Source organism: Palaemon carinicauda, chromosome 41, assembly GCF_036898095.1.
Source record: "Palaemon carinicauda isolate YSFRI2023 chromosome 41, ASM3689809v2, whole genome shotgun sequence".
Lineage (NCBI taxonomy): Eukaryota > Metazoa > Arthropoda > Malacostraca > Decapoda > Palaemonidae > Palaemon > Palaemon carinicauda.
Genome location: NC_090765.1, coordinates 23,099,813 through 23,124,276, shown reverse-complemented (window position 1 = coordinate 23,124,276; position 24,464 = coordinate 23,099,813). Strand labels below are relative to the sequence as shown.

Sequence of the window (24,464 nt, the reverse complement as noted above, 5' to 3'; positions counted from 1 at the left end):
ATATAGTTCAGCATCAAGAATAAAGCACTTTGAATATCAGGTGCCAATATAAATAGATTTTATCATTGAAATTTCATTAATATATGATTTGGAAGTAAGGGGAATACTTAGTGAAAAATCTCCTAGTGGCTATCATTCTGTGAAAAGCAGAAACTGTACCTACATTAGTAAGCATCATTGTAAAGTAAGTACTGTATACAGTACGACACAGCACTGCACCACATCGTTATTGTATGATGTAGAGGTCTGGTAAAATGGCATAACATGGATTTTATTTTTATATTTAACACTTGAGGATGAGCAATGTAAAGTCGAAACTGATGTGTCAAGTCAACGTAAAGGGGGTTTTATTGTATTGACCTCTGACTTGCATTTAAAGCATAAAATGATTGCTAACTCATTACTTTCTGGAGAACAGCTAAGCCCCCAATGCAGTGTGTAGCAGCAGGAAAAGAAGGAGGCTATATTACTTCAGATGTACAAAATGCTTACAAAGAAAAGAGGGTACCATACAGATGGGAATATATCTGTTTTAAAAGAACTTTGTTTTTTTTTCTGTGGAAAATCAATCTCCCAGTGCATTGTTTTCTGATGCAGACGCAATGTATCCTACTATTCAACCTTCCTCTGGTCTTAGGCTTGTCACTGGGGCTTTCAGGACCTCATCAATCCTTAGTCTTTTAATGGATGCAGGACTGCTTTTGGAGCTACACTGCTATTCATCTATTATTCAAAGTTGGCATAGACTACAAAGGGTTCCAAATTCTACCATCTAAGGTACCTATTAAGGAAAACGTCCAAAACTTGCCCTATGTGTCCTCAGGCAAATGGACTTATTGTAGAAAAAATGATTGAATACCTTATATTTTTAGTAATAAAGTTTTTCTTATAAGGTACTAACAACTACCTTTTTAAGTACAGTATAGTTTAAATTTAATTAAGTACAAATTTTACATTTTTCACTTTCTATATTTTTCTATTCTTTTTTGCAGGATGTTTTAACAACTGAATCAACAGTTTCTCAGGCACCTTTAACCGTCCAAGCCCATAAAAGTGAATTGGCATGCCTTAGTGTAAATCGTGAGGGAACATTTTTAGCTACTGCATCACACAAAGGTACTTTAATAAGAGTGTGGGACACGGCTAGAAGAGTGTTGTTAGCTGAGTTGAGACGAGGATCTGATCCTGCTACTTTATATTGGTAAGTGTAATTTTTTAGCTCTAGTAAGCAGGGATTTGGTGTACTTTTCCCATTGTGGTTTTTTAAAACTTCATCATTCATTAGCAGAAAGTGTGTGAAATTGGTACATAAAAATAGTTTAGTCTTTAGAATATTTGAAGTAAAGCTATGGAAAAGGCAGAATTACTATAGATTTTTTGTTTTTTTAATTGATTTCTTTCTTATTAGTGTAGAAATATCTAAATAAGTTTTAGCGGTGTTTATTTGAACCCCTTCACTCCGTTGACGTCAATACACGTCAAAACATGCCTGGTAGTACACACGGTGATGTCGGGATAACGTCATTTTCATTACTGTAATACTTATAATTATTATCATTATTATTATTATTATAATAATTTTTATAAGCTACGAAAGAGTATAGCACATGGCTGTATATCACACAAGTTCACACTTAGGGAAATTTCAATAAAGAATTTCCTCTCCTTAATATTAGCCCCTCCCCCTCCTGTCTTCAGCAAACCAACAAAGTTTTGGGGATTCTAGCCTTTATTTTCTGAATATGTAACGACCTCGGACCGGACCTGATGATGAGAATGACCATTCCTCAAACAGGCGTTCAGCTAAACCTCCAGTGTCTTTCACCACCTGGGGAGTCTTAGCAAAGCATTCACCTATGCGACACTCGAGAAGTCATCCCTGCTTCCCTCTCAAAGACTGGTATATTTCGGTATGATCATGAAACCAATCTCCAGAAAGTTTTTCCATTAGACAACTGGGTACAGAGGCTGAGGAAGGTAGTGAGCCCCTTCATCAAACTAGAAGAACTCATAGCCCAGCAGTGGTTGTCTCCCCTAAATCACTTAACGTCCCTGGCCCATCTTGTGCCCAACTGCCGCCAGAGTTCGATATCTTCAGTGGCGACTGAAATCCAGGTGGAATCAGCACAGTGACTCCCTGGACACACTACGCTCCATGGGACTGGAGCAGCAGACGGACCTAAGGCGGTGGGGACAGATAAAAACCTCCGCAGAGAGGCCAACCTGCTTGTACCTCCCAGAATTTATGCTCTATTCAGATGCGTCAAAAGAAGGGTGGGGGTCCCACATGCTGCACCACAAACCTCTGGGCTCTGGTCCAAGTTTGAAAGGCACCAGCACATATATCTCCCAGGGATAAGGGCAGCCTACCTAGCTCTTCAGTAGTTCCAGCAGTTTCTGGCGGGTCACTCTGTGGTCTTGATGAGCAACAATACATAAACAAACAAGGCGGTACCTTTTTGTTGTCCCTGTGCCATCTAGCAGTGGAAATGCTAAGATGATCAGAAGACAACTTGGCGTCCCTATCAGCTCGCTTCATTCCAGGCAAACGGAATTTGCTTGCGGACAATCTGAGCAGAGTGACTGAGATAGTGGGCTCCGAGTGGTCTTTGAATCATCTAGCAGCCAACAAAGTCCTGACTTTATGGGTTTCCCTAACAATGGATCTGTTTGCGACATCCCTGAACTTCAGGCTCCCGCTTCACTGCTCCCCAGTCCCAAACCACTAGGTTCTCTAGCAAGATGCTCTCCAACAATGGTGGAACATCGTGTGTGCCTTTTCCCCGTACTGTCTGATGAGAAGAGTTCTCAACAAGACCAGAGAATCCAAGAACCTCTCGATAACCCCATAACTCCTCTATGGCTTCATGCAGGATGGTTACCTTCTGCACCTCCTGATGGATATTCCAAGAGAATTACCTCCGCAACACCACGTACAGTACTCAAACAGCCACATGTGAACATCTTTCACAAAGATGTAGCTTCGCTACAACATACGCCTGAAGACTATCCAGCACCTCCTCTCCCTGAGAGGCTGTTCGCATAAAGTTGCCAAGAGGATGTTAGGATACCTGCGAAGATCTTCAGCTTCAGTCTATCAGGGCAAGTGGGCTGTCTTCTATGGTTGATGTCTCGATGCCACTATAACCAACAATTTACCATCGAGAGGAAAAGCTTCCCTCGGTCTTGGCAGTGGAAGCCTACTGCATAGCCTTAAGTCTTGCCTTTATACTGAAGGGAGTTGATATTTCCTCTTCGTTGGAGTTATCTCTTCTCATATGGAGTTTTGAGATTACCTTCCCCCAGTTAGATGTTAGACCACCTCCATGGAATGTAGTTCGAGTTTAATAATCCCTGAAAGGGGCTCCCTACGAACCATTACGCAAGGCAACAGATCAAGGGGATTGAGGGGAGGTATTCCTCGGGTTCATCCCCAAGTTTATCGCCAAGACTCAAAATCAGGGGGTAGTGAATCCTAGATTTGGGCCCATCCAGATTGGGAGTCATTGTTCTGTAACTGGTGATCCAGATCAACTGTTACTTTGCCCAATGAGGAGTTAGAGGTACAGAAGGTCCCCAGCTTACAAACATTAGACTTGCAAACAAATCCAACTGAAAATAACTAGATAAGATAAAGAAATACTGTAATAAACCAATATTTTATCATTTACGACAGTAATGAAAACAACATTTTTAATAGCTATATTTATTTCATATGAAACCAGACTGTTTATTGAATTTTTAGCTGGAAATCATAGGCATGGGATTCAAGTTAGGCCTGCCCTAGGCCAAAATTAAACAAAATTCTACTTGCAAACAGCTTCTTGGACACTATTAAGCTTGTAAGTTGAGGACATTCTGTATTACCTCAAAAGAGCTGTAGCAGCGTGCCCCCCGAGTGTTAGCACTCTTCATCAGCACAGGTAAGGTCAAGAGGAGGATCACAAAGAATACCACATATGCTTGGATTTGATAGGTCATAAACTGTTAAGGGTATTAGTATGCCCCTAGCATTCAGAAAGAACTACTGTGCTCTTTGACGCAGGTACTACAAACGTGCTTGTGGAAGCGTCAAACGACCTTCACCGCTCATGTCCTTCAAGACGTGACCCACAGGAACATGGAGACGTTCTCCATTGGTCCTGTGATGGCTGCACATCAAGTGGTTTAAATACCACAGGCTCCTTGATGGACAAGTAGGAGATTGTTGAGGACAAAGGTTATCCAGGATTAGTCTGGAATGAAAGTGAAGAATGACTAGCTTTTTCTTTTCTTCATCTTCCCCACTCTTGGCGAACAGCACCCACAGTCCTCTGAAAGCTGGCCTCACCTATCAGCAGGTAAAACCATTTTCCCATGTGTACCTTACTACAGTACAGGAATGCCTCATAAAATGAAATTAATTCATTCTGGAGTGGCTTTCGTAAAGTGATTTTTTCGTGTTGTGAATCACATTTCACATGCAATTTGCCAAATTCGTTCCAAACCCTACGAAACACCACATTGAATCTAATGATAATGCTATGAATCTCATAATAAAGCTACAGTATAACCACAATGAAATACTGTACAGCCAAATTCATTTGAACCATTCAATATACCTAAACTAAATGTTAATGCAGTACCTGTAAATTAAGTAATGTTATTTCAACATAATGTAATAATAAATGTAAAATAATACAATATATAAAAGTGCAATGCCGTACATATACTAAATATACAGTTCCATATGTACTGCTCTATTATAGTTACCCCTATTATAAATTACAGGTACATTTTCTGTTTGAAGCCATTTTCTTCAACTCTGTGATGGGTGACTATTTTATTCTCATTCTGGCTGGCAAATCTCTTCTTAGTGAAACATTTTTTGTAATGCGAGTCATAAAAATATTCCCATCTCGTTTCGCAGCTTGAAAATTTTGTTAACAGAGTCTTTTGTGAAGAGAGGTATGGCTATAGAAATAATAATTGTTGCCTCCCCGTCCCCATACTTCCCACAATTGGCGAACAGCACCCACGGTCCTCTGAATGCTGACCTCACCTATCAGCAGGTAAATCCATTTTCCCTTGTGTAACCTACTACAGTACAGTAATGCCACACAACATAAAATTAATTCGTTCTGGAGTGGCTTTCGTAAAGTGATTTTTTCGTGTTGTGATTCACATTTCACATGCAATTTGCCTAATTCGTTCCAAACCCTACAAAACACCATATTGAATTTCATAATAAAGCTACAGTATAACCACAGTGAAATACTATACAGCCAAATACATTTGAACCATTCAATATACCTAAACTAAATGTTAATACAGTACCTGTAAATTAAGTAGTTATTACAACATAATGTAACAATAAATAGAAAATAATACAATACGTACAGTACAATACTGTACATGTACTAAATATACAGTTCCATGTGTACTGTACTATTATAGTTGCCCCTACTATAGACTACAGTTACATTTTCTGTTGTCTGAACCCATTTTCTTCAACTCTGTGATGGGTGACTATTTTATTCTTGGCCTGGCTGGCAAATCTCTTTTCTTAAAGTGAAACATTTTTTCGTAAAGTGAGTCATAAAAATATTTGCATCTCCTTTAGTAGCTTGAAAATTTTGTAAGCAGTCTTTTGTGGAGAGAGGTATGACTATATAGAAATAATAATTGTTGCGTCCCCGTCCCCATAACCCCTAGCGAGGTGGGATTTGGTAAGGCCTATGGTTGATTCTAAAGATTTTTATGTTTCTGAGAACTCTTACTCAGACTAGTCTCATTGCTAGTAACACAAGCACACAGATTGCTCAGGCTGCTAACCCAGCTTTGTATGGAACTTAGCAAGGTGTCAGGGTTTTTCTTCCTGTTATGTGTGAAGAATGAAGGGAAAAAAACCCAGGTCTAAAGCAAAGCCAGTTGGTTCGGACTTCCACCCATAAGGAGTGAGTCAATCCCTGTAAATAGCAGAAAAGTTTGTATATAGTGTCGAAACAATTGTTAAATTTGGAAGTAATTTGTATTTTTCCTAACGATACAAACCTGTAGCTATTTATACAACTTGGCTTGCCATCACTTGTCCCCCGAGAAGTCCTGCCTGCAATCAAAAGTGACAAGACAACACTAGTGTATGAGTTAGTGGGGGTAGTGGGCTAACCCTCCTGCTAACTAGTGGGCGGATAGTTATACCTCACTTTAAAGTCTTACGGCTAGTCTTTCAGCTTCGCTGAAAGTATAATCCCTATAAATAGCTACAGGTTTGTATCATTAATAAAGATACGATTTGCTTCCAAATTTGTTATTTTATGTGCTACAGAATACTGAATATTTATTTACTCTTGGAGCTTCCCCCTTTCAGTCTAGATAAAGTACAGTTATTAACCTTTATTTCAGTTTATTGATTGCATAGATGATTTTCCTTAATTGCATATGTTGCAGTCCAGGCAAGAAATTTATGTAGACTTTATTTCAGTATAAACTTCAGTGGTGACAGCGAGTTTTTGTGCTGCTCTAGTGACAAGGGAACCATCCATATATTTGCTCTTAAGAATACAAAATTAAATCGTCGGTCTACGTAAGTATTTTAGTTAAAAAGGAAATACATTTATCAAATGACATAAATTTTTGTAAAATCTCAAATGAATTGTATAATGGTATAATTATCCTTGCTTATGATTTGACTTAATTTTGTCTAAATTCTGAAGTAGATAGTAAATTAGTTTCACTCTTTTATTACATGGCATTACACTAACAGGTCATTACCGTAGAGTTCAACATCAGAAGCTCTTAAGTTGTTTATTTATTTTAAATAGAAAAAAATATTCTCCATGTCTTATATCCTCCCCTCTTGGAATATATACAATAGTTGTGCCTACACACATACAAGCCTTTTGCTCTTTACTATGGATATACTGTATTGTTCTGGCATAGCTGTTAACTAGCCATGAACTTTTTACGTGAGGTATAACAAACCACCGTAGTTAGTGGGGTATAGAGCAGCCACCCTGCTCATACACTCATCCAGTGTTTACGTCACTTTCGTTTTTGGCTCGGAGGAGTGAAGACATGCTGTCTTACTCTCCCTTAAACCCTAAAATTAAACTGGCTGTAAACTCACTTTGGTTGCTTCTTTGCCTGGAGTTGTGTCTTGTCTTTTGAGGGCTGCCAATATGCTGTTGTTCCCATACTAACCACCCTTCTGTTATTTATGTAGATATTCTTTCAGTGGCAGCTAGAGGTAGCCATTAGACTTTAATTGCGAGGTGGCAATCCTGCCTAACTGCTTAGCGTGTAGGCAGGGGGTGCCCAGGAGGTACCCAGCCATCTATGTATATACTCTTACAGCGGTGAGAGACGTCACTTTTTCCTTTGGCTCTGTAGAGATCGGACGTGTCCGCTCTCCTCGTGACTGTCATTGGACTTTTGATTTTTGCTTTCTCTTTACTGGTGTGCATGTTCTTCTTCTGCAATCGCCTTCATCATGCGAATGTGTCCATGGTGAGAGGGTGCTGCGTGCGGGACATTCATGTCGTTGTTAGGGACCGACCCGCACTCTCTGTGTCCTACGAGCCAAGGGTATCGTTACGAGCAGGTTTCGGCCTACGCAGGGTGTAAGGAGTGGTCTGCTTCCCAATGGGAAAAGGTTGAGCAGGATAAGAAGGCGGCGACTAAGCGGGATTGTTCTCCCTCAGGGGCGAGTGGTGCCTGTTCTTCTCGCACCCCCAAATCTCTCTCAAAAGCTCCATCTCGCGCGCGCGCTCTCACAAGAGGCGAGCGAGTAGGAGCGCATCCCCAGGTTACTGAGGGGGTTGTTGCTTCCCCTAGAGGAACAACTTTTCCTCCAGCCGCTAGCGAGCCTTTCTCCCTTTCAGATTTGATTCAGGTGTGGTCGTCCTTAGGGATTTTGGTAGCCCCTTCGAAGGAGGAGCTGGCGCTCCAGCATGGTGCCACGAGGGAACCTTCTCTGGAGCCATCGACATCTCACTCTCTGGAACTGTGTGAGGTCCATCTGTTGCCTCACCCGGGCCCTTCCACATGTGGACGAAGTGAACGTTCGCATTCGCCTCTCCAACAACCCCCTGCTAACGATGAACTCTCTCTCTATCCTGGGACCTCGTCGTCCCTTAATCCTTAGCCCTCTTGTTTTTTCCCACAGGAACTCTCAGGTTGCATATGATGATCTTCCGGGGATAAGAGCTCCTTCCAATAGCAGCGCTAAGGGACGAATATTGCCATCGCCTCGCCATTCTAGAACTTCTTCCCCTGATCGCCGTACGCGACCATCGGGAGATCGTAATGATCTTAAGTCATCACATTCAGAGCTTTAATTAATTATGTACTGATTCACGCAAAAAACACGTAAAAAACAAAACAAAATACGGCCGATGCTCGGAGATAACTTTACGCGACGAAGAACCGACGGGAAAGACCAAGCGATGCTGTCTTGGTGGGCAGCCTCTCGCAGACGCGGCCGCATAGGGAACTACTGTACCTCGTATCTCAGGATAGAATTTTGCTCGGAACTCTCCTTGTACCTCAATTTTCTCGTATGTTGGGACGCTCGTATCTCAAGGTATTACAGTAGCTGTAATTTTTTACCACCATAAATGACTACACTGTACAGAAACCTAGGACAAGCTGGGTGTAGAGATAGTTAGTGGCGTGCAGCGCTCCTAGTGTAAAGGAGCGCGGTCTATTTGAAATCATGGCCCAGCTTGAATTTTATTGCAATTTTTATGAGAATTTTTATTTAATAGCTATTGCATTGTTCTTGGCCATCCCAATGGTGTTGTAAATGATCATCACAAAGAATTTTTTTTCTTTTCGTTAGTCGCGAAAAAACGAAACCGTGATTAACGAGGTCTAACTGTATTGGGTCCTTTGATTGGCTAAATTTTACTACATTGGATTCCTCTCTCTGGCTACTGCTCATATTTACTTTGCCTAGACATACACTGAATAGTCTGGCCTATTCTTTCCACTTTCTCCTCTGTCCTCAGACACCTGACAACTGAGTTGTTCCTTCACTAACAAACCTTATGTTATTTATATGGATATGGTTTTAGCAGAGCTGGAAGGTAGCCATTAGTTAAGTGTAAAGTGGCAACCCTACCTAACCACTATAGTGGGTAGGTAATAGGTGGCTGTGGGTTATCCAGCCACCTATATTTACTCACAAATCAATGAACCAAGTCACTTTTTGCTTTTGGCTGGTAGAGATAGGATGTCTCTGCTCTCTCCTCCTCAAGGCTTAGCTATATAAACAATTGCTTTACGCTCATCATTTACAGGTGTGACTGTTTTCTCTCTTATGCTCCATTATAGAGCAATGTTGACGTCGGTTTCCACCACGAGTTTATTGGAAGGAAACCTCTTCGCTGACAGCTCCTCTTGAGGGTAACCTCTCCTGTCTGCAGGTTGAGTTTTTTTTCCTCCGGAGGGGAAGAACTTTTTAATTCTCTATCTGTTTTTTCTTCTGGGCTTAAGCCGACATCTGAGTCCAAAGTTAGTTGCTGTTGCTGCGGCTGACGTCTTGGCTGTCTACATGGTCCGCCTCTCGTTCGCCCTTACGTTGGCCTCCTGCTGACGATGAGTCATCTCGCCACCTGCCATTCTTGTTGCTACCAAACGATTCACAATTTCTCTCTCCTCCTACAGGCAACGTTCCAGCCAGCGTGTAAAACGTTTGCCTGCTGCGGATCACGAAACTACAATCGTCAACCCATGGCCATCTCTCCGTCTGTTCGCCGATTGCCAGTGTGAGAGACAACACCTTCTCATCCATCTGGACGATCTCGTTCACGAGGTTCACACTCACATTCCGGACAATGTTCAACGGACCAGTGCTCTTCATCTAGAAGGCCCTCTCACTCTAGCACTAAGCGTTCACGCCAAAAAGACCGTAAAGCATCACAGTCTAGGCGCTCGTCTTCCTGTAGATGTTCTTTTTTTTATCATGAGCGGAACGCCCACGATCCCAAGCTGCGCGCTCATGATCACGAGCTGCACACACATAACCACAAGTTAGACGATTGCAATCAAGACTATTATGATTGCGAGGTAGACACTCATGATCACGAGCAAGATGCTCACGATCACGAGCGAGATGCTCACGATCACGAGCTAGACGCTCACGATCGTGAGCTGCACGTTCACGAGTTGGACGATAGCGATCAAGACGATCATGAATGCGAGGTAGACTCTCACAATCCGAGAGCAAGACTCTCATGATCACCAGCGAGTTGCTCACGATCACAAGTGAGATGCTCACAATCACGAGGTAAAAGCTTATGATCTCAAGCAAGACACTCACGATCACAAGCTAGATGCTCACGATAACGAGCGAGATGCTCACGATAACGAGCGAGATGCTCACGATCACAAGCAAGATGCTCCTCTTTATGAAGAAGACACCCTACAGAGAGAGTGTTCCTTCACCTGTTTGGTCTTCCCTTTGGGGGAATTACTCTGGCAGGAATGGATTCGTCCATTCTGTTCTTTATTCGGGTAATCCCTGTGGGGAAAACCCAGAAACAAGCCTCAGCTTTGTTTCTTAAACAACACCTTATGTCAACCTTCAATTTGAGATAAACTCGTCGAAGGGAGGCAGAGAGAGCTGCCCGAGGTTAGTCTTTAGGTGTGGAAACTTCCACTTCTGAGGAAGAGTCTACTGTATACACAAACACTATTTGGCAATCTTCCTGCTTGCAAGGAGATTTGCTGAGAGTGGCAGATGATGTTGGTTGATCCTGTTTTGATCTCTCCTTCGGCAATTGGATTCGTTGTTTTTCCACCCTTCGAAGGTGACCACGAGCTAGACCCTCATTTCCACGAACCAACCTTCACAAAGTTGAGCCCCAGGGTTGTAGTAGTTAAGAAAAAATTGAAAATTATTTCCAAATTTGTCATATTACAAAATAATTCATCACTCAAGTGCTTAATTATTCACAGTAATCATTCCGTGGCTACTTCCCTCTAAGTAAGGGTAGAAGAGACTTTAGCCATGATAGGCAGTGCTAGGAGAAAGACATTCTAAAATCAAACCATTGTTCTCTAGTCGGGTAGTGCCTTAGTCTCTCTACTATGGTCTTCAGTGTCTTGAGTTAGAGTCCTCTTGCTTGAGGGTACACTTGGGCACACTATTCTATCTTATTTCTCTTAGTCTGTTTTAAAAGGTTTTATAGTATATATATGGAAGATGTATTTTAATGTTATTTTAATTTTTCATTACTTCTCTTCTAGTTTATTTATTTCCTTATTTCCTTTCATCACTGGGTTATTTTTACTTGATGGAGCCCTTGGGCTTATAGCATCCTGCATTTTCAATTAGGATTGTAGCTTAGTAATAATAATAATAATAAAAATAAAAAGAAACATTCTAAGCAGGAAGACTAAGATAGTTGGCTCTGAGTGGTCTTTGCTTCCTCAGATAGTCAACAAAGTTCCGACTTTGTGGGGTTTGCCGATAATAAATCTGTTTGCGGTGTCCCTGAACTGGAAGCTTCCAGTGTTCTACTCGCTAGTAATGGATCCCTAAGTATCTTTGTAAGGTCCCCCCCTTCTGTCTGTTGAGACATTTCAAGAAGGTGAGGGCATTGCAAGACCTGTTGATGACCCTGATAACTCCTCTGTGACAGCAAGCAGAATGGTACCCATACCTTATACTTCTACTCACATAAGAACTGAGAGAGTTTCCTCCCCTCCCCAACCTTCTCAAACAACCTCACACAAAGATATACCACAAGACAGTCACTTCTCTACGACTTCACACCAACATCTCCTTTTCCAGAGAGGCTTTTCACACGCAGTGGTGAAAAGGACGTCTGGGTACCTTCGTAAGTCATCTGTCAGGCAAAGTGGGCTATCTTCTGTGGTTTGTGGAAGAGGTCTTGGTCTTGTCGTTGTTACTATCCCCATGATAGCGGAGGTCTTACTGTACCTCAGGAAGGAAAAACAGTGCTCGATCTCGGCATTGAAAGGCCTTGTCTTTAGATTAAACAGATAACATTTCCTTCTCAATGGAATTATCTCTATTCATACCGAACTTTTAGCTTACCTACCCTCAGTCGAAAGGTAGAGCACTTACTTGGAGTGTAGTTCATGTACTACAATCCCTAACTACAAATTACTCCCAAATTTGTCATTTCACATTGCTTATACAGTTTATCAGAAGCTCAAGGTCTTTTTATTTTAACCCTTTTACCCCCAACGCTATTTGGAACTTCCCAACCCTTAACCCCCAGGCGTTTTCTTTTTCAAGCCCATTTTGCAATATGTATTTTTTTAAATTGCGCTAACAGCCTTAGTTTTTGTCATAGAGAGGTCAGGTTGGTCTCATTATTTTGGAAAATGCCTGAAGTTTCTCATAAAGTTATCAAAAATATGCAAAAAAAATATAAATAGCAGTTTTATGCAAGGATATACCAGTACGTCCATGGGGTTAAAGGGATGAGTTTTTTTAAACGTACCAGTACGTCCATTGGGGGTAAAAGGGTTAAGTGATAGATAGGTATCTCCATACCCTATAAAATCCATTCTTTGAATCACCAGACACTAGTTTTTTGGGTCGTTTTTGTGCCCGGTGGTTAAAGAACTCATCACCTCTTAGTTTTCACAATAGCTCAGTAGATGGGGAACATAAGATTTAGTTTCTAGTAGTGGTCTTAATAACATTTTTAGAGTTAATAATAATATTTTGTTTGTTTATTTTGATTAGTTCAATATCAGGATTGCCGTTATGTGTTGTCTTTCAGGTTTTTATTATTTCTATGATTCTCTTGATGTTCATATTGCTTTCATTTCTGGAAGCTTGGAAAGTCGATGTTACTCCTTAAAATCAAGAAATTTTAAATTTTCTTTCTTTCCAATATACTAATGCCTCTAGTAAAGCAATGGAACCAGCATCTAACAACATTATCATGCTGTGTATATCGTTTTTATGAGTTTTATAGTTATTTTAGTGCTTTCATGTGTTTTATCAGGATTTGCTAGTGCTTAGGAATTGTTTTGGGGTGATCATCATCTGCATTCTGTTTATATCTTGTGGCAGAGACAAATTTTTTATTTAGAGAAGTATGTTTCTTGATCAGATTAAAGTTCAAAGTATAAAGGAAGCGTACTTTTAGTACAAGGGAAGTCTGGAAAAGGCTTGACTACTTGTTTATAGAGTGAATGCTGACAATAAGGCCATTAAGAGTTTAACATCATTAACTTCTTTTGTGAAAGCTCAGAAATACATTAGGTTTTATATTCATTTTAATATTTTGGACCTAATCTGCCCTGCTTCAAACTCTAGCTTAACCAGAGCGGTAGTGCTTCTAGTGTACCATTCAGTTAGAGTTTCGATGGTTCGTGGCACATCCCAGATTCGAGATCTTATAAATCTTAAATATCTTTATTTACGTTGGACCCTTCTGTTAAGAAACCCTGGCTGTCCAGCATTTCTAGACACTCCTGTAGACACTGTTTTAGACACGCAATTTGTGAGGCAAAAGACCGAGATGATAGCCCAGATCCTTATATATCCTTACATCCCTCTTCTCACCAAAGTAAGTGTCTCTAAGTAATGTCCTCAATTTTTTTTTAGGGTTAGTTTCTGGCCTTCACAAGGGAACTATTGAGTTTTATGTTTTAAAGGCTGAGGATGAGTGATGAATATAGAAAACGATAGTAATAAAAAGGGTTTGATTTTCCTTTTTTGAAAGAATTTAAATCAAGTTTTGATTATAGGTACTGAATATTTTAGACTACCAAGTTCAGGTGGTATGAAGGCTAGTACAGTGAGAATATTGATGCAAGAGAGGAAATTGCTTTTTTAATCCAAAATTTAGTTTTGTTTATGAAATAGTTGTGTAATTTTTATCAATATTACCCTTACTGTATTTATAGTTCATTTCATTGTTTTGATTAACAGTAATACAGTACATCCTGTTCACCTCCTTTTAGTCTGATTCCTATTTTTATGATAAACTAATAAAATATATTATACAATACTGTATCACCTAACATAATGTTTTTGATATGATTGTAGGTACAGTATTGATAATTATAAAGCTGGTTTTGGTTAATCCTAATGGTATTCAAGAAAGGAATTAGATTATTGAATCCTTTAATTTAAGCTTTGATTCCTTCAGGTTCCCTTCCTTTTTTTAGTACAAAAAGTGGGTTATTTGGCTTCAGAATATCCTATAGCATCCTTTGATTCATGTCATCCATTTGAAATCTATAATAGAATTATGTGTTAAGACTGCTGATGCATTTCAAGGTTCATGACTCTAGCACTCATGATCAACCTTTATGCACTGTAATTAGTTTCCTAATTTAAGAGGGTTTATTCTTATTAGCATTGTTACAGTCATTAATTATTTGATATTAGAATAACAATTCTGAAGACTAAATGTGGGTGGATATTATTCTGGGCAAGGTATCTTGAAAATCATATGGAAATTCCAGAATGACATCATTACTAGAGTAGTTTCTGAGTATTGTTGAAATAAAACTTTCCAATAAGTCACAAGTAGCACTTTCATTAGGCTGATTCAGAATATATTTTTTTTAAAGCAAAGCCTGAATGTTTAAGTACTGTATATCCAAGTAGACAGATGTTTGGTAGTTACAAACCAAAGGGAAACAGTAGAAAGAAATTGAGTAACAATGAATGAATACTGCAAATAAAGCGTTTAGCACTGCCAAGAGTGCGTTATACTGAAATAATAAACTTTTATTCAATTCTTTACAAAATTTAACCCTCAATAGGGATTGTCCTTTATGGGTTAATGGTATCAGTGTATCCCACGTTGTGTACTATTGGTATTACCTAAGGTTCTCTGCAGTGCCTCTTTGCCCCTCTAGCTGCCCTTAGTTTTTTAGCTTTCTACCTTACCTCTCTTCTAGACTTATTTTTTTCATCTCACTGTTGAATCTCTTCTAACATTTGCTTTTATACTGCAACAGTGAGGTTCCATCCCCCTTTGCGCCTATGCTTGGAATGGCCTTCTTAGCCATATTGCATCATTGTCGATATTTTTTTATCCTCATGAAAAATATTGTATAATGTAGTTTTATCAAGATTATAAATGGTGATTGGCAAATACCTTTGTGTATGAATAGCACAGGAATTTAATTACTAAGGAGTGACAAAGTTTGTTGAACTTAGTTACTTGAATAAGTGTAAGCTTATTAACAATGAATGTTCCAAGTTAATATGCCTTACTGCATTATAGAGTTACATGTTGGACAACTGACCGATAATGTCCAGGTTCATTTTTTGGTACTGTAATCTAGAAGAATATTTGTTGTTTATTCATTATTATTTATATGAATGTTTTAATTTATTCACATAAAATGGTAAAATGGAAATACAGGATCATTGTTCTAGATGATAATATGCATTTAGTATATAGGATATCACCGGCAGGTTTTCTGGTATTGGATTCCTTGGAGGTTACATGGAGTCGCAGTGGGCACTAGCAAATTTTACGGTACCTCCAGAATGTGCGTGTATCTGTGCCTTTGGTGTAAATTCAACTGTTTACGGTAGGTAGCAATTGTTTACACACGTAAGTACACTAAGGTGGTCTTTGTAGGATAGTAGCCTATTCTAACATCACTTTTTATGTTAATTACTATTTAATCCCTACAATTTATCCAGAAAACTAAGCAAAGCAAAGGTTTTCAATTATTAAAAAAGAACAATTGTCTTCAAGTTTAGTTAGTAGAGCCATATTACTATGCTAAAATTCCAAGACAAAGATAATAGAATGAGTTGAGATATTTTTTATTATGTAATATTTTCCTTGAAAATGTCTTGAATAAAAGGGCTATATCATAGTTTTCTCCTTTTCAAGTTAACACATTCTCCTTCTAAGTCAAATTCTAATAAAAAAAATGTATTCTTAGGAATATAAAAGTTATAACCCTAAATTGGATCTATGATCTTCATGAAAACTAATATACTGTATTTGTAACAAGATTTTTAGAATAATTATGAGAAACACAAATAGATATGTACATAGACTGTATATCTACAGTATATGTGAATGAGTAGCTAATTGTTCCAACACTAAATGCAAACCATTATGCTCTTTACTATGGAGTATTATTTTGGCTATAGCTGAAGTGACCCATTAAGCTTTTTACAAGGAGTAATTACCCACCACCAATTAGTGGGGGAGAGGGAATTAGACTGACCACCCCACTCTCGCCTGCTCTAGTAAACAACCGTTTCGTTTTATTTCGGCTCAGTGTAGGAAGCAGAGAAGACTTCTCGAGATTTACCATGATCCCCAGATCCTGGCAAAGTCTTAGAAGTTTGTCTCGGTGTTGAAGAAGGGTTGGCACCGAGTCTGCTAGGATTAGGCAGTCGTCCAGATAACAGAGGAAACGGATGCCAATCCTGTGTGCCCAAGATGACACTAGGGCAAACACTCTGGTGAAAACTTGGGGTGCTGTGGAAAGACCAAAGCACAGCACCTTGAACTGGTACTTTCTGTTGTCTAGGCTGAATCTTAAGTACTTCCTTGAAGGCGGATGGACTGGGATCTGGAAGTACGCATCCTTTAGGTCCAGTGTACACATGAAGTCCTGAGGTCTTAGTGCTAGTCTGACCGTGTTTGCCGTCTCCATGCTGAACGGAGTTTGTTTTACAAACTTGTTCAAGGCTGAGAGGTCGATGACTGGTCTCCAGCCTCCAGACGCCTTTCTTAAAAGAGAGAGAGTCGACTGAAGGAGCCTGGGGACCAGTCGAGGACCTCTTGGAGACCGTCCTTCTTCAACAGGGTCTATACCTCTGCCCGAAGGGCCAGCCCCTTGCCGATCTCATGGCAAGGGAGTCTATTGACACTGGATTCCTGGTCAGGGGAGGTAGATATGTTATGAACGGGACGCGATATCCTAGACGGATCCTGGAGATTGTCCAGGAATTGGCCTCGAGTTGCTTCCACCTGTCTGAGGAACTTTGTAGGCATCCCCCCACTGGTGGAAACACAGGGGAAGTGCCTATCCTAGCACTTGTGGCCTCGGCCACTCCCTCTGTGGTTCTTTCCTCCCCTCTAGGACTTTTCCTTGACAGGAAAGGGCTTAGACACCACTGTCTTCGCTGCTGGTTTCGTCGTTACGGTCTTGGTTGGACGGGATTGCTAAGGTGCTGGAGGTTTATAGGGCTTAGTTGTTAGAGCCCTATGGAGGAGGGAGTCTCGATGAGACTTCCTCCACTTCTCAGCAGCAAGTTCCACGTCCTTAGGCTCAAACAGATGTGCCCCCTCTAGGGAGGAATGTCTGAGCCTATGTATCTCGACGCTTGGGACCTGTTGGTGGAACCTCTCAGACACTGCATCTCGACGTTTCAAGATAGTATTTGCCCACAAGTTCTAAACTTGGTGGGCAAGAAACTCGATCATGCGAGTGCTTAAGAGTAAAAAGGTCTCCATTGCCTTCCTGGTAAGCTCCTTGGAGAAATCCTCAGATCGTACCAGGATTCCCAAGGTCCCTAACCATATGTCCAGCCACGAAGTAGCTTGCATCGCATACTTAGTGACCTTTTCCTGGTTAAGGACTTCGGCTGCCGAGAACGAGACCTGCCGGCTGGAGAGTCTCTTAAAGGAACTCCCCTGGTTAGCTCTTCCAGAGAATGGTGAAGTGAAAGAGCTGAACTGGGTTCCTCCAGGATCTCAAAGTACCTCTTTTGCTGTACGCGAGGAGGGGGGAGGAGCTTGTTCGTAGAGCCGGCACTGTTAGAGGAGGCAAACTCGGACAGCTGATGGGTGATCTTGTCCCTGGTACTCTTCAACCCTTGAGACCAGGGCAGGGCTGCATTGGTCTTTGAGGGTTTCTGAGTGCCAAAGACGCGGTCTAAGACCGTGTCTTTGCCCTCTCGAGGGAGGTATCTCTGGGTCGGAAAACCCATTGAGTGTCTTTTCCCTCTCGAGAGGGTATCTCTGGGTCGGAAAACCCATTGAGAACCCTTATTAGAGTCAGAACCTGCCAGAATGCATGTTCTGATTCTTGTTGGACTCTCAGCAAAGTCTCCTTCTATCCCCAAGAGCTCTTCTTGGGGTGAATCGCAGACATTCCTTGAGTGGCTGACTGTCTCTGTTCTAGCCCTGGTGGAGGACTTTGGCAGACCCTTGGAGTCTTTGGACTCCTTCCGAGGAAGGAGGTAAGACTCCAACATCAAAGGCCTAAGTGTTATGTCCCTCCTGGTCTCGGATTGAGGGGAACTCTCCGTGTGAAGGGAGGTTTCCTCCAATGGTGCGATGGAAGTCTCTCTCTCCTCGCGCAATTCCCTTGGTGAAGGATGGTCTTCATCTGACAGGGAGGGAGAGTATCCCAGGGGAGAAACTGGAGGGACTAGCTTTGATGGTCTGCACAGAGTCGGCTTCACCCTTGGGAAGTGACCGCGTCGGAAACTCCTCTTTTCCTCTTCAAAGGGGGTAGAGAAAGCCATGGTTCCGTGTCTTGAGTCCAGAGCTCTAGGTTGCTCTGATGAGTGGTCGGACAGGACGGGATTGAATGCCTGTGTCACAGCTCTGTCTATGGCATTGAACCAGGGCTGCTGACTGACTGATGCATTGTCAGGCAGATCCCCTGAAGGGAAAGGGACCGAAGGTTCTTTACGAGGAGTCATCGTAATAGGTGAGTCTGCCTTAGAAGACAGTTTAGAGATCCGGAACCCCTCTGCTTGTGCCTGATTCCCTTCTCCCGCAGGGCGCGTTGGAATGCGTTTGCGGGGAAGGGAGCGAGGCGATGGTGACCTTGCCGGGTGTAGATCCTGCGCAGAAGAGTATTGGCATGCGTGCGCAGGTGAAAGCAGACGCGTGGTGGCGTGTGCGCATGTCTCTATGCTATGTGTGCGCATGAGAGATTTGGCACACAGGTGAGAGCTGCATTGTGCCTGCTGTCTCACCTACAGAGTGTTTGTGCGCAGGAGAATAATGGCGCGTAGGCATTAGTTGACGCCCGGGTGAGTACTGGCATATGGGAGCACGCTGGTGTGCATTAGAGAATTGGCACGCAGGCTGGTGCTCAGGAGAGTGCTAGCATGCAGGCATTTAATGACGCACAGGTGATTACGTGTGTGCGGAAGCGCGCTGGTGTGCATTAGAAAATTGGCACGCAGGAGAGTGCAAGCGCGCTGTAATGCACTGGCGCATGGGCCACCCTGGCCGTGTGAGCGCAGGGGGCGCAGGAGAATGTTGGCGTGCAGGCGCATGATTTTGCTGCCTTCTATGAGAGCAAGCAGGTGAAGGGGCGCGCCGAAGCGCTGTAGAGTGCTGACGAGCTGCTGGTGAGCGCTGAAGTCCTGTAGGTTGGCGAGCTGCAGGGCGATGGCGCGCAGCTGCGCACTATGGTAGAGCTACAATAGGCTTTACCAGTGACAGGAACAGTGATGGCAGGTCTGGAGGGTGGATGGTCGATGTGCCCTTTTGTAAGGGCGACCATCCACCGAAGGGGATCGTGAACAATCAGCAGAGAGGTCCAGGACCGAAGTCACAAGACTAGTTGCAGGAGTAGTGACGATCGATGAATGAAGGTCAGATGACTGCAGGGGACGGCTTTGACGACGATGAACCAAAGAGGCGCCTCTTCACCGCTGGTGCTGGTGAAGGGAGACCTCTAAGGCGAAGTGGAAGGCGTGCTTGCCGATGAATGCGCCCTACTGGGGGCCGTTGGATCATCAAGCTGACCGTGCGCCGCAGCAGTGTGAAGAGGAGTCTCTATAAGTGAACTTCCCCGAGGGGGAGAAACACTTGTAGGAGACACGTTGAACTTAGTTTGTTTCCCCCACGAAGGATGTTCAGGAACGGGGGAATCTAAGTCGGCAGCAACTGCTGGAGAGTCTGGTGGGGCAGAGGAGTTGGATGATACCGCATGAGACACCTCTGACACAATAACGTCGACGAGGGTCAGAGGATCTACCTCTGACGGCGACGATGATTGCTTAACAGAAGCACCCATGCGGATGAACTGTAGCGGCGACGATGATTGCTTAACAGAAGCACCCATGCGGATGAACTGTAGCAAAGCTTCCTTGGAGGGTGGACCCGTAAGCCCCAAGGAAGACCAAATCTGTAAAAGAGGGGTTAGTGACAAGGCCTCACCATGGGGGAAAAGTGGGGCTGCTTCGCTAGGGAAAGCAACATCATCTCTCGAGAACCGAGGTTGGCCGACATTAACTTGGTCTACGCTACTACTCGACGGTCTCTCGTAAGAGACCGAACGAGTAGGAGCTTCGGAAGAGGGTGGGGAGACAGGAGAGGCCTCGGGTTTTTCTTCCTTCAATGGAACCTTTGAAGGAGAAATATCCCGCCATCGCGCAAACCTCTCCCACTGGAGGAAGACCACTCCCTACACTTATTACATTTATTTATGCTATCACATCGTTGACCTCTGCATAAAGGACAATGGGTGTGAGGATCAGTCTCCACCACTGACATGATTGTCCTACAACGGCGGCCGGAGAGTCCAGGGCAGGTGCGCATGGGTGCAGAAATCGACTTCACAACACACACTAAGAGAAAAAGAAAAAGTCATTAATGGCTGCTAATATTCGGCAAGGATGAAGAGCGGCAACGTCTGTTCACCATCCGAGTTGAAAGCAAAGTGAGGTCAATCACAGGGGTGTGAGGGGCCGGTAGCAAGCTATCCTTCCCTGCCTCCGCTAACTAGCGGTATGGGTAGTTAATCCTCGTTAGAGATTAATGGTTCATCATTTCAACTACGCTGAAAGTAATACTGTACCCCTATTAAATAGCGTGGTTTGTACTGAAACGAACACACGCAATGTTGGTGAGGAAGAAGGGCAACTTCTCTCTCTCTCTCTCTCTCTGAAGATATGTCCATAATCAATCTCTCTCTTTCTCTAAGGATACTTTGGTTTCAAAGGGGATATTGGGTATGGATGGGGAAACAACCAGCAATCAGTCTTCGCACTTTTATGAGCTACTAGATATAGTGATATCGGGAATTTGAATCTTGGTTTACTCAAGATAGACGTCTTCATAAATTGTGAACAATGGCATCTGTATAACCTCCACAAGTCGCAGACAATGTATTACACGGTAAATTACACTCTTCGCCTTTCAGTCTTACCACAAATCTCAGAGAGAATACATGCCTTAGTTTGAGTTCTGACATTCACTTATTTTTACGTTTGTTTTTCACGTTTTCGGCAAGAATTTTATCATTTCAAAGAGGAAAAGACAATTTCAACATTTTGCCAACATAAGGAAGAATAAAATTTGCTCTAGTAAAAGTTCAGAAGAGGGTAATATTGGAGAGAGAGAGAGAGAGAGAGAGAGAGAGAGAGAGAGAGAGAGAGAGAGAGAGAGAGAGAGAGGGGGGGGGGGGGGGGGGGGGGGGGGGGGGCAACGGCCTTGCTGGGCACAAGCAAAGGAAGCAAGGTATTGAGCAGAAGGATCTTCGTTTATGAGTAAATTAGGATAAATAACTTTGTTTTTGTTTATCAATATCCAAAAAGGAACATGAAATTCATAATAATCAGGGTTTATTAATATTGTCTGTAAAAATACAAAGAAAAACTTCGAACGCCCACTGACATTCACTCATTTTTACGTTTTTCCTTGTTTTGGGCAAAAATTGTATCATTTCAAAAAGGAAGGAGAGAGAGAGATTGATTTTAAAAACACTCATTTACAGGATTTATCGCCCTGGCATTGCAAAACCGAAGGTTGGAGGCAAAAATCCTATGCAGTTTGGAGTTATACTAAGTCACCTTATTAAGTGGTATGAATTTCTTAAGTCCTATCATTAAAAATCGGTATTAGCCAGCCAGCCCCCTTAAGAGCACTGACATGCCCCAGTACATGAGAGCAATTGGCTCTAAGGTTCTATACCATTAAGTTCTCTCAACACCGAACTCCGCCATGCCCTTCAGTGGCTATTGTATGTAGCATATTGTCAGGCTCCTTGGCCCATGAGACCTGGAGGCAGTTCTGCTTCAGAAGGGAAATCAGATCATTGATCAGTCCACCCTTCAATCTCTACAGAGTATAAGCCTAGTGTCTTTCTTGGTCTGGACTGTGCATATCTTGGAAGGAAGGAACTGTCATCAGAGGGGCTTGTCAAGATTTCTCTTACTAGGGAGGAGGAGCCCAAGTGTTCGACATCCTAACGGTACCCGACTCTGACTAAGAATTCTGAGACAGAGTATTCATTTGTTGACGTTCTTTCACGAATTTAGGAGAGGTTTTCATGGCTGCTGTGAAAGAGGTTTGTACTGTTTTAGATCAGCTTTAAGGTTCTTAGGGATCTACGTCCTCTCGCCAGTTGCCATGGTTAAACCTTGGTGTTCTTGGACACAGTGAATTCTCAGGTCTCCGGCCATTGAAACTCAATGTGGTCTAGTTAGTAAAACAAGATCCTGCTTTATAATATGTAGAGGAGGTTGGGTGAATGATGTTTTGTCAGTTGTAAAAGTAGGGGTGTCTCTGTCCTGGCTGCAATTCAGGTGCACGAGGTCCTAGAAAGCCTTATACAATGTCCTTACCACCATGAGTTTAGGAGATGGACCTTTCCTCATACCTTTGGTTTGTCTTACTTTTAGTTATACCCTGATAATATCCTTGGAGATAGTTGTTTGAGTTCCATTTTTATATGGTTATGTGTAGTAATGAGAGTACTCTTTCATGAAGGTGTGGATAGCAGACTTCATATATCTAACTTACACCTTGCAAGGCACTAGTTTTCTCAGTTGGAGCTAAGGTATTTTTATGTAGTATGTTGGTGGTCAAGGCAATCATGAAATAATAGTAATTATTAGTACAGTAATAATTATAACTGTTGTTTAGTATTGAGAGTTGTGTATTCAAACTTTGATGTCTGGTTATTTTTTTCCTTTCCAGCCATATGTGTTGATGGAACGTTCCATAAATATGTATTCAAAGCTGATGGCATCTGTAATAGAGAGTCATTTGATGTGTACCTGGATCTTGTTGCTGACGAAGAATTTTAAAGAGCATATTTATGGGACATTTGTTATATAAGCACAAAATTTGCCTCTACAATAATGTTATTTCACAAATTCTAAATTCTTATTTTGCTATTTCATTACTAAGAGCAATTTTGCACTAAATTTATTATTGTGTAAGGAATATTTTTCTTTCATTTTATAAGGGTATCCTATGCAAAAATTTTTTTTTACCCAGTCCAATTTAGAAATAGCAACATCAATGTCTTATGTTGTTGCTATTATATTAAAATATAATTGTTATATGAATAGAAACTCTTTATTTTAAAATTTTTGTGTTGTTTTGCTCTCATATAAGTTTCATAAATATACATTATTTACTAATATTCTCAGAATATTGAGAAATGAAAAAAGGCATATAAGTTATATGGCATTGTAATGGTTTATTTAGTGCTTTCTGCAATTGATGAGCTTTAATTTATTTAGATTTTTGACAAGATCCTATTGTATTGTGAATTGTTTCTTCTATCAAAATCTGAAATGTATATTTAATGTTTTTATATATTGCTATATATTTTGCATATTATACTTTTTACCCTGTATTTTTCATTAAGATATTTGATTATTAATGTAAATAAGGATATTACATTATCTTTTTAGATGATAAGGGTTTGAGTCTTCATTAATAACCTATCATTATTACAAAACAAAAGGTTTCATTACCTGGAATCGATGACTTACTTCTATTGGAAATTGTGTTTGTTCCAACACGGAGTACTTACCTCGAACTACTTTCTTAGGAGTATCTGGGATCTCCTCCCAACCGACCAGAATTTTGTGTAGTTTCCCCTATCTCCGTTTTCTATGGTGGGTACCTCTGGGCGGATGAATACGCTTCATGAGGCGACCCGGGGTCAGAGAGCGTGCTCAGCCAGGTTTCGATCACCATTAAGTTTCTGGTCGCGACGTGATTAACATCTCGCCGCGCTCTCTTCACCCAGTGCGACCCTTTGTGTCTCCATGGGGTCCCCACGTGTTCAATCCTGACCTTTTCCACCTCTTTCCTCTGTGTCGATTTGTGCTTTAGTGTTTCATTATGGAGCATCCCCGTTGTTGCCTCGGGCCTATGGCCGGTAAATCTTGTGGTGCCTTTCTCTCCAAACCGGAGGTCGACCCCCACACCTTGTGTTCTTCGTGTAGGGGCAGTGTTTGTTCCCCTACAGCCACGTGTCAGGAGTGCGAGTCTTGGAACGAGATCCAGTGGGTTCTCTACGGAACAAAGAAAAAGAAAGCAGCTAATAGATCGCCTAAGAAGACTAGCATCTCCTCGCCTTTAGTGTTGCCCGATGCCTCGTCGGAGAGGGGTTCCCTACCGCCTTCCCCTACCCAGAGTAGGGGACGGTGTAAGTCCGTTGCGGGGAAGCGGCCCATTTCCCTTCCCCAAGAGTCTGAGTTGTCTGTTGGTGGGGATGTTGTGTCGGTTCAGGCATGTGGGGGGCCTGAGGGAGGGGCGGGAGTGTGTTTGGGAGATGAGGTCCTGGTGCCTGCA

General features: G+C 42.0%; 1 protein-coding gene across 2 annotated transcripts in view; it reads left to right on the top strand.

Moving 5' to 3' along the window:
* LOC137632332 (WD repeat domain phosphoinositide-interacting protein 4-like) overlaps nucleotides 1–23,582 on the top strand; it is a 336,255-nt gene extending 312,673 nt beyond the window's left edge. For both annotated transcript variants that reach the window (XM_068364264.1, XM_068364263.1), the window contains exons 5-8: nucleotides 993–1,201; nucleotides 6,464–6,565; nucleotides 15,407–15,525; nucleotides 22,851–23,582. In XM_068364264.1, coding sequence (XP_068220365.1) covers nucleotides 993–1,201; nucleotides 6,464–6,565; nucleotides 15,407–15,525; nucleotides 22,851–22,960 — 540 coding nt within the window. In that variant the 3' untranslated portion in view covers nucleotides 22,961–23,582. The remainder of the gene's footprint in view (nucleotides 1–992; nucleotides 1,202–6,463; nucleotides 6,566–15,406; nucleotides 15,526–22,850) is intronic.
* The last annotated feature ends 882 nt before the right edge of the window (nucleotides 23,583–24,464 follow it).